Here is a 15,312-nt window from a genome sequence, read left to right as displayed (position 1 = left end):
TGACTTATTGACACAGCAGAGTTTTAAGTTACATTGCTCATCCCCAGAGGAAATGGACCACACTGCAAAAAAAGTGCTTAGCCTCACTCGATAAATGGAGGTAGGTGTGAGCTACTGTTACACAGCCGCATTAGGCATTTTCACCCAGGGGAGGCAGATGGAAGGGGCAAGCAAACCAGTAAAGACAGAGGAAAAGAGGCAACAATGTGAAAAATAAAGCGAAACCAAAACCAAAACCAAAAAAAGCCCCTGGTATTCATTATGCCCCCACTAGGTTGAAATACAGTGAAGAAAAAAAAAAAAAAAGAAATTAAAATCATGGCGCTTGTCTTCAACATGATTACAGTTTAGCTGAAGAGCAATGATTAAATCTTAGCAAAAGAAAAGAATGGAAGAGAATACATATATTATTAAGAACTAAATTACACAACAATTATATATGTGCTCATGTGTTATATGCTACATTTTTCTGAAATTTTAATGTAGAAATTGGCTTAAAATGGAGTAAGTGCATAGATATCCCTGTTTCAATATGACCCGATACTATAAAGATATCAATTCTCTTCAAGTTAATTCTAAAATCTGATGGAATTCCAATACAAATTTCAACTGAACATGTGAATTTGTTCAAGCATTTATATGAACAACAAAATTGCACACTGCATAAATAGCTAAGTCAACTGTGCAGTAGAAGAGGAAAGAGATACGACTGGACACTCTCAGATATTACAACATAATTCCCAAGGTTGGTAATTAAGTACAGCATGCACTGGCCCAGATGAAGATAAATAGGACTATGGAACAGTACAGAAGGGTTTGATTTGGGGTCAAGTACCTGAAGAAAATTAACATACAAAAATTATGGGAAAGAAGGGGATGTAGATGGTGGTAGGAAAACTGGTGGACTACACACAGGAAAATCAAAGTGTATTCGTGCCTACACAATATATAAACGCAAACTCCAAATAGGTTTAAAGACATGAATATAAAAAATAGAAGTGTCAAATTAATAGAAGCTAGTATATTTAATGTTTTTGTGTTCTATCAATGGGAAGAACTTCTTAAGGTGTAAGGCAAAAAGTTTGTTAATTTAATCACATAAAAATGGACAAGCTTAACAAACAAAATTAACAAAGGGCATCATGAATACTTTTAATAAGATGACCAAACAGAAGATATTTGTAATGCCTAAATCCAATAAGGAATATATAAGGAAATCAAACAGAAAAGTACTAGAATACCAATAGAAAAATTGACACAAGGTATAAACAGAAATCATCAAATAAAGGAAAACAAAAGGACTAATAAGTAAACAACTAAAAAGTTGTTCAGATTTCATAATTATTAGAGAAAGGCAATTTAAAATCACAAGATATCAAATATCAAGCAGATTAGAAAAAAGTGAGAAAGCTGAACAAAGCCAATTACTGACAGAGATGTGGATATGGGATCCCTTATGCGGCACCTCGCTACGAAGCAAGGCTTAGATAAATAAGTAATAACACGGCTTCTGTGCACTAATTCCACGCTTGCCTATATACCCATGTCACATAAAGTCCCACACAGGTTCTTTAGGAAACTTGTTTAAGGATGTTTGTCACAGTGTTGCTTGGGTGAGCAGGTGAGTGGGGCACCGGAAGCAACCTAAGTATCCATCCTTGAAGGAATGGGAAAGCAAAATATGATACATGGAATGTTGCACAGCAGTCAGGAGCAAGGCATTCGACATCGTGTAGGAACATGAATGGTTCCTAGAAACATGCTGCTGACTGAAATAACAAGATAAGGATGAGATTCACATCACGATGCCATTTGTATACATTAAAAATACATGCCTACACTGTGCATAATGACTTCTTTCCAAAAAGCACACTACAGAAAGGGAGAAAAGGAGTAAATGTACAGTAGATTAACCTGACAAACACTACCTTGAGCTAGAAGATCAAGGTGAACATTAACAGTGGTAAGTCATGTTGATAATACTTAATATGTGGGGTGAGAATGGCACTTTACCTCTGAGATCTTCCTCACCAAGAACGCAGAACCCCAGACTGATCATGAGAAAAATATCAGAAAATCTCCACTGAGGATCATTCAACTAAATGCCTGACTGGTAGTCCTCAAAGTTACCGAGGCCATCAAAAACAAGGAAAGTCTGAGAATATGTCAGTCTACGGGAGCCTAAGGAGACATGATGTCTAAATGTAATGTGCAATCCTGCATGGGATCCTGGAACAGGAAAGGAACAGTTGGTTAAAAACTAGGGAAGTCTAGGGGCGCCTGGGTGGCACAGCGGTTAAGCGTCTGCCTTTGGCTCAGGGCGTGATCCCGGCGTTCTGGGATCGAGCCCCATATCAGGCTCCTCCACTATGAGCCTGCTTCTTCCTCTCTCACTCCCCCTGCTTGTGTTCCCTCTCTGGCTGGCTGTCTCTATTTCTGTCGGATAAATAAATAAAATCTTAAAAAAAAAAAAAACTAGGGAAGTCTAAATAAAGTACGGACGTCACACTTTACAATGTATGTTATATAATAATAATTAATAATAATAATAATGTATCAATATTGGTTCATTAGCTGTGACAAATATGCCATAGTAATGCAAGATGTTAATAATAGGGGAAACTGGGTTAGGGTATACAGAAATACTCCATACTGTTTTTGCAACTCTTCTGTAAATCTAAAGCTAATCTGAAATACAAATAAATAAATAAATATCTGAAATAAAAGTATACATGCCCACAAAGCAATACATATTTTAAAGAACATACACAAATTAAGAACACGTCAAACCTAATAAAATTGTTACCTGTGGGGATGGGTGTGAAGAGTGGGGATAAAACGAAAGAAGGCTCTAAATCTTCTCATGTTACAGAAGAAGGAGCTAAAATTTAGAAGGGTTAAGTGACTTCATTAAGATTATACTTACAACACAGGCCTTCTGACGTTGGAGTACACCAGAAGCTCTTTTTATAACTCCGCCCTGTTTTGCCTGCTCTGACAATAAGCTGAGAGTGAATTTACTCCACGGATAGAAAACAGAGAGTTTAGCAGGTGAACCAAAAGGGAGCATGAACGTTTCCATGAAGGGGAAAAAGATGAAGACATCGCTTTCGGGCTTTAAAGCAAATGACAGCATCCCAAAGGATTCCTAGGTTAAACATGGGGGCTGGCTTTAGGGCCGTAGAACACTGGGGAATTAGATAAGAGGCATTGTTCAGGCAGAACCTGGAGAAGCTTAGTCTCCAGAAGATAGACTTACTTGCAGTAAGTCAATAGCTACAAAGAATTAATGAAAACATGAAATGACCAGGATTTCTTGGATCAGAAGGCAAGGCAACATTCCAGGTCAGAGGCAAAGTTTGTGATTGCAAGGCCAGAACGGGTTCTCTAGAAGCCCAGAGAAGGAAGATTGGTAGCAGATAGAAAAGAGTTTTGTTCTATTTTTCCTATTTTCTTAGTAAAATCTAAAAACTTTCAAACTGCCTGTAGATTTTTCAAGGTGAAGGAAGGACTGTTTCTATATTTGAATCAGTAGAGAGTGGACGTAAAAGCCTTTTTAGTAGCTGGCATAGTGGTGGCCTCCCAGATACCAAGGATACCTGAAAGATTGAGCAAGGAGACAGGAGCAGTGGGCACAGGAAGAAGCAATTCAGAGGTGGCATGGGTATTTCCCAATGAGGTACGTTTATGTCTTTATATGACCCTCAGAAAAAGGGATGGAATTCAAAGTTAGAAAAACTCTTCCCAAAATTAAGTCATATTAGAAAAAGCCTAAAGAAACTAATTAAATTTTCAAATCACAGAGGAGGAAAGCATGCTGTCCTCAACACCTTCTCCCACTATCAGAAGAAATGTAGACAAAGACACATGGCTTAAATCAACACTCAAGCCCACTGACTCAGGTCATTAGCCTTTAAGAATCCTCTGTCTGCTAATATCTTTAAAAAAAAAAAAATCAACAAGCCCAGATGGCTTACTATGAGGAGGTCAGGAATGCATATGTTTTCAAATGAATGCTGGTAATGGAAAGCTGGAAGAAAAATTGTCACTGTCAATAACCAACCAGCACAGGCTGGGATCCGAAAATCAACAGACACCTGCCTCACTCAATGAGTGTTCACAGGGAGAGATTCTTTTTTTTTCTACCGGTTATATCAGTGCTACCAAGGAGTTATCAGTCAATTCAGTAAATATTTCTTTACGAATTATATTTATATAAGGAGATCTATGCCACAATTAAAACAAATAAAAAATGGAGGGTCTAGCATGTCACCATCTGCAGAAAATATTTCAAAGGAAAAATTAAGTTGCATCTATATGCATAGAATACTTCAAAGAAAATTATCACACTGTTGTCATCTGAGAAGAATAACTGGGGAGCTGAGGAATAGGTGAGAGACTTTTCACATACACACTCTTTCATGCTTCTTGAATTTTGAATCACGTGAATTTACTGCCGCTTCAAAAAAGGAACAAAATGCTAAAGTAAAAAGATTAAATATTTATATATTTATACCCCACTATTTTCGTCAAAGACTGTAACAGATCAAGTTACATCTACAGCTAGTGCAAAAGGATAAAATAAATAATTGAGGGACACAGATTTAAAATAAAACAGGGAAAATAACGGTATCCAGAGATAAATTGAGTACAGTAAAATTCTATGTAGAACCTTGTCTAGTTGCTGGACACGGCCATGAATTTGGTGGCAAAAGCAAAGCAGTAAACAAGATCAAAGAGTCGACTGCCAATAATAAGCTAGCTCTCAGCAGATGAATGACCTTTCCTACAAGGGAGAGCACATGGAAATTTCTCTTAAACATCCATCTTTAAAAGACACTGAGATACCACATATGTGCCCTCAGCCTTGGTGCACAATTGGACCCCTGCAGAGGTTGCTCCCAGACCACCAGAGTGTGGAAAGGGCAGACCATTTGATGCCTGAGGGCCACAGAGTTCAGGGCCTAGGGGACCAGTTGCCTAAGCCCAAAAAGGTGGAGTGGAGGGAAAATCCTACATGTCACTCATGCCCCTCACTACACAGGCCCCAAATTCCAACTGGAAAACCTCTGTGCTTGACCAATTAAGTCAGAGGAATTGGAGAGAAAATCCTAATTTGATAGCATATTATTCCCTTGTCTTTTAGACAAACAACACGTTTGCTTCAGTTTCCTACAGACCACTGTAATGAATAGGCATCGTCTTCATGGCAGCCCCCAGACACTTGATTTCCAGAATTGTTTCTTTGCCAAGCCCACTCCCTTTGGGATTCACGGGCTTTCCTCTCTTTCCCTTTCTTCTCCACCTCCATTTCATCACTAAAATACCCAAAGAAAGTCCTAATCGCCATGTGGCCTGTAGTACCATACACATATAATACACAGAGACAATGCTATGTGCTCACCAAACTGGTTCCATTTTCCTCCTGGGCACATAGCTAAGCCCATTTCCCAGTCTCTCATACAGTCAGAAGAAGACACAATGGAGTTCTGGCTCATGGAATGTGTGTGAACATGATGCCTCTTCCAGGCCTGGCCCCACAAAATGTCCTACACAAATCACCCATATTGCCCATCACAGTTTCCCAGGTGCCAGTTGGATTTTGATAGGGCAATATCAGGAGCAAAGATGGTAGAGCCTCTATTAGCTTGAGTCTTAAATGATTATGAGGTACAAAATCCCCTCTGGAAACCCACAGTGGGCTATAATGTGAGTAATAAATAATTTTTACTTTGTTTATTACTACGTGTAGCCTACCTTGTCCAACATAGAAATAGAGGTTCTTCCATAACAAAAAACTTAAATGTTTGACATTGACTTAGCTTAGATGGATGGTAAGTAGGGAGGGTACAAAACAGCAGCTCCAGGTTATACAGTGGCAAAACACTGGCAAAACTATTGACTACAATAACAGGGAAGGTAGACCACCTGCCCATTGAGCTTATTGTTCTAGGGGAACTAGATGATTCTATGCTAGGAGATAGTTATAGTTCTAAAAGAACCATAAGAGAATGGAAAAACAGAACACTTGGTATGTGTTGTCAGCTACTAATTGTCTGTTACTGATTGTTGGTCAGGTTTTTTTACAAAAGAATCAAAAAATTCTAAGAACTGTAATGTGTAACCAGCACATAAGCAAATAGAAGTGAAAGAAAGAAAGAAAGAAAGAAAGAAAGAAAGAAAGAAAGAAAGAGAGAAAGAAAGAAAGAAAAAAGAAGAGTTATTCCAGAAATTTGGGAACTAGTTAGAAAAGTCATTTGCTAATTGCTTCCAGTAACAAAAAGTGATGAAGGATGTCATAGGAAAAGACATTATATGTTGAAGACCAAGTGAGACTTCTCAGTTGCATATTGTGACTCAGGACTTTGGCAAAAACTGGATTAAGAATGTAATCTTTCCACTTACTTTTAGATAACCTTAAGATGGCCACCATTAAACTGAAAAACAGAAAGAGACACAGAAATGAGGAAGCAGTAAAATAAACAAGTAGCCTTGAAATTGTGTCTAGAGAAAGAATTACATGGTGACAACCAATGAAGACTTCTGAAAAAAAGCAAATCAGAAGCCTTCTATATCACTGAGAGAATTGTATCACCAAAGCAATTATTATTTTGAATTAGAAAAGTTTTGAATATTCTATATGCCTTAAATCAGTCTCAGGAAGGAAGTGGGCTATGAATGCTGGCAGTCCCCAAGGAAGGTGTAGGACCCAAAATCCATTTCAGATGTGGCAAGGACGATGGACATGGAAGAACTGTGGAGGGCAGAACCAGGGCTCATTAAGAAAAATGAAGAAGAAAGTCCCTCTCACAGAGGAAGATCTGAATCTATTTGGGGAACTTCCCCCACTCTCTGAAAAGAGGGACTTCCTAATGCCTGCCCTGAAGGATGCCAACTTTGCTATGGGCCAGTGATTACTCTCTGTCTTCTTTTTCTCATTTTTCTGAATAAGAAATATTACCATTGTCATCACCACTCTAAAGGAGGAAGAGGAGAGGTAATTAACATTTCTGTTTTGCTCACAAGCTGTGGGACCAAGAAGAATCACATCCACATCCCATGGAGAGACCCACTCCCTTCCTGGAGACCCTGAAATTTGAGCTGAGGGTAAGGCGTAAGGGTGTTCCCATGGAGAAGGGACATGTACTCTATGTGTTAAAAGAAAAATGGAATGGACTTTTGGTGAACAGAGGGATAGACTGTGGCAGAGATGATCTTATGTGTTTGTTGAACCCATTTCATTTTCCCGCACATATAAATTATTTTTCCCAACCTCTCCTACAGCTAGGTGGGACCATGTGATTGAGTTCTAGCCAGTGGAATGCAGCCTGGTTCCTAAAATCCCCTGAGTGATGTCATATGCTCTAAGGAAATGAGAACTCATGCTACAGAGCATACCCTACCTACCCTCAACTAATGAGCATTAAGCACACACCATCTGACGGTGGTTCTTAGCCAATGTGTGTATTGCCCAGAGTGCTCAGCCTACTATTGTTTTCTTCATTGTAGACTCTTTGTTAACCATTCATTTGGTGTTCCAGTGAACTATTTTGACTAGTGATAATTGATAAAAGATAAAACGACTGGACTTGCTGGAATAAAACAACAGAAAAATATAAGAATAGTTAGAAATTTTACAGAATCTCAAGAGTCTTCAATGAAATGGTCAAGAAATAGAGGTAAAGACTAGTAGACAATGGGGAATAGGTTGAAGTCCTCTGACATTACAGAGGGTAACAAGAATAGCTTTAGCCTCAGCAAATGAGCCAATAATTGTATTAACAGCATCTGGGAGAAATTAAGCATGTCATGACTGTAAGAGATTTGGAGAGACTGAAACAATGATTCTCAATGTACAGTGCAAAAAAGCATCTCCACAGGAAGCTTGATATAAAGATCTTTCATTGTCCTCATCCAATTAGCATTTGCATCTCCAGGAGCATATCACCTGCAATGTCCAGGATGGCTGTTGACCCAGTGAGCCCTGACAGAGCTCAAGTGCAGTTAGTATAGTACCTGGTAGGATTGATGGGCTGCAGAAACCTAACATGACATTGACCAACAGCTCTCAAACATGGAATATAGCTGCAGCCTGCATACATACTCGGACAATTAGAAAAAAGAAAAAGGAAAAGCAAAGTTGAGAAGGTATGAGAGATGAAGGGAGAAAAATCCTTAAAGGCAATGGTAGTATAGAAAAGCATGCTGCTTTAATCAGCACATATTAGGAACCTCAAATTTCACCTCATGGTGTCTAACCACAAAGCATTTACATCCCATCTACTACCTGACTTACAGAGACCAGAAGATTGTCCTTTGGCTAGTCCCCTGGATTAAGCAGAAGCTAGGGAAGGCCAAAGTTCTACTGGAAGACGATCAAAACAAGAGAAACAGGAAACATCCATTTCAGCATGCCTCTGTAGGTCCTATGTGCCTGTTGTGTCCCTGACTAGAGAACAATCCTGGACTCCGCCACTCTTGAGTGGCTTAATGGGGGTTCACTTATCAGGACTGACATTACTTCAAGATTCAGAAATGTTTGAAGGGTTTTTCATCAGTTTAGAGAATTGTCTTTCCTATAACTACGAAACCATCGCCTATACCTTGAGGCCAGCTCCTGAGTACAGATTGACTCCCAAAGTGTACCAGTACCTCCTCTGGTATACCCATCGATGCTTCCATTCAATGTGACCCATTGTTTCCCTCCTCCAGTCCCCAACCACAGCCTCTTCATCAACCTACAGCCTACAAGCACAAGACCATGGGACAAACTCTAGGGTGGGTGCTGTAGAAATAATTGAAGAAACTCAGTGCATGAATCTTGCCTACCCTCAGGAACCTTACAATCTTGTTTGAAGGTGCCAGGACACCTGAGCCACTGATTTTGTAAGGAACAATTAATTATATACATGGCACAGCAACACAAGGGATATTAGCATTCACAGGAAGGGGCAAGCTGTAGGGACTTGCACATTTATGTCTGACTTCATTGGGTCTGCCTGACAAGAGTTCTCTCTTTCCTTCTAGATCACTCATTCATATTTTTCCTTCAGCTTTACTTAAAAAAAACAAACAAACAAAAACAAAAGACAAAAAAAACAACAACAACAACAAAAAACACATCTCTGTCCTTTTGGTTTCATTTCTCGTGGCGTTCCCTATACAAATCCTCTTTTTCCTACAATGCCAGGAAACCACTCCTTCACTCATGTAAGCAACTCTCCTTTTGCAGAAAAATGATTCTTTAGTCACTTAAAACTACAAGAAACTACTCAAGTGGCCTCACTTGGAAACTATTTCTAACCTCTATAATAGCCAGGCATGTTGAAAGGCCCATGTGAAAGCTTTCCCTTCCCTTCTGTGTCTGTGCCTACTTGTTCTATTGACTCAGTGAGCAGAGACAACATCTAATTATATTTTCCACCAAAACATTAACATGTTATTAATGCTTAGCAAGTAAGAAAAATAATAATGTCTTTGTATTTCCCATTTTTCCACTTCAGGATTTCATATGCAAAAAGAGATTTTAAAAATACAGCATTGAAGAGTTTGGTCCATTAGACATATATTAGGTTTTTCTGTCCTCCTATACAAAGGTTCAGCCTTTTAAATGGAGCATACAGCTATTAAGCATTAACCCATCTGTTCTGTTTCTCTCTTTTACTTCAAAGAACTGGCACACACGTCTCATAGCAAAAGTCATATGAAGGCTGTTCTTTTTCCAACAATACACCTTGACCACCACCAATGGACTGTCACTCAGAAATGTTCAATTATACTGTTAAGTTCCCAAGTGCTTAACAGCCACACAAGAATACAAAGTCCCCTTTCCTTTACATTCTGACGCCACACTACTCCTAATATACTACTGTGCACCTCCTTTCCCTAACACAAATCCTCCCTCATGCCAACCCAGCTTCTGCATTGCTCCTTCGAGATACCAAGACCTCATTCCAGCAACTCTCAACTTAACCCATCCATGAAGGGCTAGATAATTCGTGATATTCCCAACAAATCTTTCTTGACCATAATAGCTCTTGGTGGTGACTCACTCTTTAGAATCTGGAATATGAAAAGATCTAAAAAGTTAACAGCATGACGTAGCAGATATCAGAAAGTCAAATGGGCAGAAGAATTAACACTCTGTTTATATCACATCGGATCAGCAGCTCCTTAGGAGCGGGCAGCAGAACTCTACAGATCACGTTCTCAGTATCACATATGTATTTATACCACACTGAACTACCCATGACTTTTCCTCCCAACAAAGTTTATGAGCTTCTTGGAGGCAGAGATGATTTCTCACACAGCTTCAGAATCCCCTGCAATAACTAACAGTAATAGTGGAGGACATGCAGAAAGTACACAGCGGGTTCTTTTTGATTTTCCCCATAGGGAAGCTGGGAAAATTTTCTAGTTGAGTAAAATCAAGTTAAAACAATCCATCAGTGATAGAGCATTGAGACTCAGTGTGACAACATTTTCAATGAATTGAGTAAGATTTCAGACCCATAGATACCCACTCTTCATGCAATTTTAGCAAAGAGAGTGTACATGGAAGGAGGGGCAAATGAATAGATCAGATTACCAGTTCTCAAATGGCCTTCAAAATCGCTTGATGGAAGCCATCCTCTTAGAGATGAAGTGATTGGGGAAGACTCCTGACTGAAGCTAGAAGACCAGAGATCTCATGAGGCATGAGTGCTGTTCACATCCCTAGCTGCTTTGCAGAAAGAGTACACGTGCTGTTTGTCTCTGAAAGAAGTGCCCCACCTCTGCCCGGAAACAGGGAGTGAAGCATCATTCAGGGTCCCCATCCATGCTTAATGGCAATGCATTTAATGTTGTTTTGATGATGTGTAACACTGTTAATTGCAGATCTATTGTAATTGCTTTCTTTTCTCTACCTCATCTATGCTACATGCAACAAATAGTAACACATCGTCTAAACAATTAAATTGTGTCACGGCAAGGATGCAGAGTGGTTAACAGAAAAGCTTGAGTTCAAATAACTAAACCCTGAATTGAGCAGCTAAGATCTTTTTCTCTAAAATTTTTTTTTCAATTTTCTGACATTACTTTTCTAGCTCAGGTAACAATAAAGCAGCGCTGGACTGTGCCACCAGGATATTTTTGTAAACAGATGCTAAGTGTGCATCTGGGATGTGCAGGCACTGTTCCAGGAATTATGGAAGATCAAATGAATAAAACTCTGTTTCTGTCCTCAAGAATCTAGTAAGATGATTAAAAATGAACATAAAAAGTCTAATAAAGGGAGAACATAAAGGGCTAATAGGAAGCTATACAATGTGGGAGCAGGAACAAATCCCCTGATTTTTCTGAACTGGGAAAATCGTATTAATAAAACCATGTGTGTTTACAAAGCAATATACACAGAAATTAGAAAGTTCTTAACTTCAAAACATGGATATCTTCCATTTGAGATCATCCTTTCAAGTTCACATTTATTTCTAACACTTGATTGCCTGCTGACAAAAGAATACGCTAACTTTTTTCAGAGGTTCTGATTTTTAAAAGTTTTCTCAGAAGAGCAAGTTTTATTTACCTTCATCAGAATATTGCTGCAATGGAGTTAATAATGAAAAGCAATATAATTGTGAGTGCTGTGGTACACTTTACAGCTTCCAATTTATTTTAACAAATACTATTTCAATAGGTCTCATTTGGTCCACACAAAATCCTGAGATGTACACAGGGTCAGTTTATTGTTTTGGGGTGTGTATGTGTGCATGTTAATATTGTTTTCTTCCTTGGGCACAGAGGAACTGGAGGCTCAGAGGAGCCTGGTGAGTGACAGTGACAACTGGCATTTGTCAGACTTGTCAGACAAAAAGAAAATTGCTGGCTAAGCCCTTCAATCTAAAATTACTCACAAGTTATTACACTTGAAAACTCATGTTCCCACTGGTATATGTTCTTTCTAAAAGCGAATATGCCCTGGGCAACACTCAGTGTCTGGGGGCTCCCCAGCTTCCCGCTGTCTCCAGGGCAAGCACCTTGTTCCCTCCCCAGACATTGGCCAGCCTCTCTTCTCTTATTCTCTTCTCAATAGAAGATTGAAAGACAGTCATTTATTTGTTCATCCATCCTAAAGAGCCAAAGCCACCAAATTAGGTCCTTTAAGAGTATTTGGATTTTAAAACTTTGTTATAACTTTACAGGTGAAGTCTTTATGCTGATAAACACATTTAGGGCAGTGGCCATCACGTGGAAGGAGTTTGGTGCTGATTCACTGATGCTGCCCTCTCTCCAGACAGTGATTAACAAAAGGCCTCTGAGCTTATCTTCAGGGTCATAGAAGGAAAGGGAAGCTGGCACTAATGCATTCTGCCCTGTGTCCCTGAAAGGAACTTCAGGGATGAGCAATGACAGATTTAACAAGTAGAGAAAGCCCACTGAGTCTCCAGGACCTGAGCTACCAAAAAAAAAAAAAAAAAAAAAAAGGAATCCGAGAAGCAGCCAGAGCCGAGACTGATGTCCCTAAGCCTCAGTCCCAACCCTACACATGCACATTTGTCCCAGCTCAAGCCCTGTGGCTCTTAAAACCTGCCCCGAGACCAAAAGGAGCTGTACTCAAGTCCCACAACCACAGTCCACATTCCCTGAAAATACCGAGTGGGAAAAGCTCTCCTTACCTCGTAATGAGCCACGCGCTGAGACTCAGATATCAGTTGTGCACTGCACACCTTGCAGTAACTGTCTGTAAATAAATCCTGATCGATATCGGAGGACTTCATCAGGCTAAAGGAGAATCAACAGAAAAGAGAAATGAGTCCACTGCTTTGAAGTTTATGCAGGACATTAACTGTGAGAAAAAGCCAGGAGCACAGTGGCAGACCCCATGATGGGAGCAGTGGGGGAGACCTCCCTACACCATAGGTGATACCATGTCAGTTAACCACGGTAAGTGCAGAGTGTATAATTTTCTCATAAGTGCCCAATAGAATTGCTGGTACCCTACAAAACAGAAATGCACCTTTAGTTTCCTCTTTCTGACAAATCAGACTTAGATCTAATGCACCACCAAGGATTTATGTGAGAGGGTATTTTCACATGTGATTTATGTTAACAAAATATTGTAAGTGTTCAATATATGCAACAAAAAGAGAATGAATAAATTTTGAAACATCCACATACTAGAACACAAAGCGCCTCCCAAATCCAAGTGCAAGTCAAATTCTTCTTTAAGAGAACATTTAATGAGATAGGAAAACACTTACCATTAACAAAAGGGTTTACAAATCAGTACATACAATAGTATACTAAATCTGTTTAAAAATATGTCTAGGTGCATAGAAAAGCATTCCAGGAAGTTGTTTTTTTTTTTTTAAGATTTCATTTATTTATTTGACAGAGAGAGAGCATAAGCAGGGGGAGCATCAGGCAGAGGGAGAGGGAGAAGCAGGCTCCCCACCGAAAAGGGAGCTCAACGTGGGGCTCGATCCCAGGCCCCTGTGATCATGACCTAAGCAGAAAGCAGCCACTCAACCAACTGAGCCACCCAGGTGCCCCAATTCCAGGAAGTTTTGACAAAGTGTTAAAAGCAGTTATCTCTGAGATTGTACGTAATCGCTTACGTAATTTTGTTTATTTTTTAATTTTCTACAATGAATATATATTACTTTTTTAATACATGGAAACAAGTTAGCTTTGTCAAAAACCCTATAAGCAGGGGCACCTGGGTGCTCAGTCAGTTAAGCATCTGCCTTTGGCTCAGGTCATGATCCCAGGGTCCTGGGATCAAGCACCACCTTGGGCTCCTTGCTCAGTGGGGAGTCTGCTTCTCCCTATTTTCCTGATTGTGCTCTCTACCTTTCTCTTTGTGTCAAATAAATAAAATATTTTAAAAAAAGAAACTTATAAGAAATATAAAATTTAGTTTTGAGTTCAATGGCTATACTTACAGAATTAAAAAATAAAATCGGGCTCAACTATAACTTCTCTTACAAGCTTATACCTTTTAAAGTGAGGAGCCCTCACCTCATGCTCACTCTTCCACGTTCATGGCTACTGATACTCATAAAAGCCACCTCCATCATTCTGCACCACAATTGAGCCCACAAAAGTAAATAAACATTTCGTCAAGTTCCAAATCCTGAATTGAAATGCAGCCAAGAGTCTCAAGCTTCTGAAAGTGATCTGTCACGAAGTTATCTCATAGCATCTGAAGCATAATGTTACCACCATAGAAATGCACACCAGCACAGGCGAATGCTTTCCTCCAACCCACAAGCTCCACTTCATTTTACCTCCTACCATCCAGGTAAAAAGTAAGGACTATGCCAGACAGCATACATATGGGGAGGCAAGAGAATTTCAGACAATAGGGATGTGGTGGGAACCTTGGCATTCATTCTGCTCCCACGTCCTCATTTTATCTGTGAGACTGTTTGAAGTCACATCATTGATTATTGGCATGGCCATATAACCTGCCTGGTTTGCATGATTCCAATTTCCACACTCCAAATCCATCTTAGGTCTCATGCTACTTGCCAGACATGTGATATTGGATGAGTCACTAAGCCTTCTAGGTCTTAGCTTTCTCCTACACAAATTGAGATAAAATATTAGCCATACCTTTTTAGAGAATTGTGGTAAAAATCAAAAGGAGAAATATAGGAGAAGGTACTACATAAACTGTAAAACTCTCTTCATTTGAAAGGGATCATCATTACATTCTTACTGATATACTAAGGTTGGCCAAGTCTTGACCAATACAACAAAATAAAGGACAGTGGTACATCTTAAGTGATTTTTTAAACCATTTAAATAGCTGGGCTACAAAATAAAATATCTATCTGAAATAAAAAGCTGTCTGCCTCAACAACTACAAACTCACTTTCTGTCTTTGTCCTTGGTTGTAATGGCCCATTCAGAGCATTTGATTTTCACAATTCAAAAGGATTCACAGGTTTTGCTCCTAAGAAACAATGGTAGCTCTGGTTTTCCAATGCCCTGAGTACCAACGATAATGCCAGATAGTAAGGACTTCTGATTCTCCTAGGTGAAGTGTATCTGTTATTTCTGGAAGGCTCATTCCTGGCAAAAAGCTCAGCCAGCCTGGAGTCTAGCACCTGCAGTGCCTGGAGACTCACTACCTAACATGGCAACCTGTTCCAAAGAGTCTGGCAACTCTAGCAGTTAGGTATTTTTCAGGTTGAATCAAAATCTGTCCCACTGTGGCTTCACTCATTCATTCTGTCTTTGGGTGCAACACAGAAAAATTCTACTCTCCTTTTTCATGAGATATCCTCTTTCAAGTGCTTGAAGATAGCTCTTTTCTATCTATTC

At 39.5% G+C, this 15,312-nt stretch overlaps 1 protein-coding gene across 1 annotated transcript in view; it reads right to left on the bottom strand.

Annotated features, from left to right (window-relative positions):
* The window catches only part of ZMAT4 (zinc finger matrin-type 4), a 274,740-nt gene extending 261,982 nt beyond the window's left edge, over nucleotides 1-12,758 (bottom strand). Inside the window, exon 1 of the mRNA XM_048226301.2 lies at nucleotides 12,657-12,758. Within this exon, the coding sequence (XP_048082258.1) occupies nucleotides 12,657-12,758 (102 nt within the window). The remainder of the gene's footprint in view (nucleotides 1-12,656) is intronic.
* Nucleotides 12,759-15,312: the final 2,554 nt, after the last annotated feature.

Source organism: Ursus arctos, unplaced genomic scaffold (genome assembly GCF_023065955.2).
Source record: "Ursus arctos isolate Adak ecotype North America unplaced genomic scaffold, UrsArc2.0 scaffold_27, whole genome shotgun sequence".
Classification (NCBI taxonomy): Eukaryota; Metazoa; Chordata; class Mammalia; order Carnivora; family Ursidae; genus Ursus; species Ursus arctos.
This window is presented reverse-complemented; position numbering and strand designations above follow the sequence as displayed.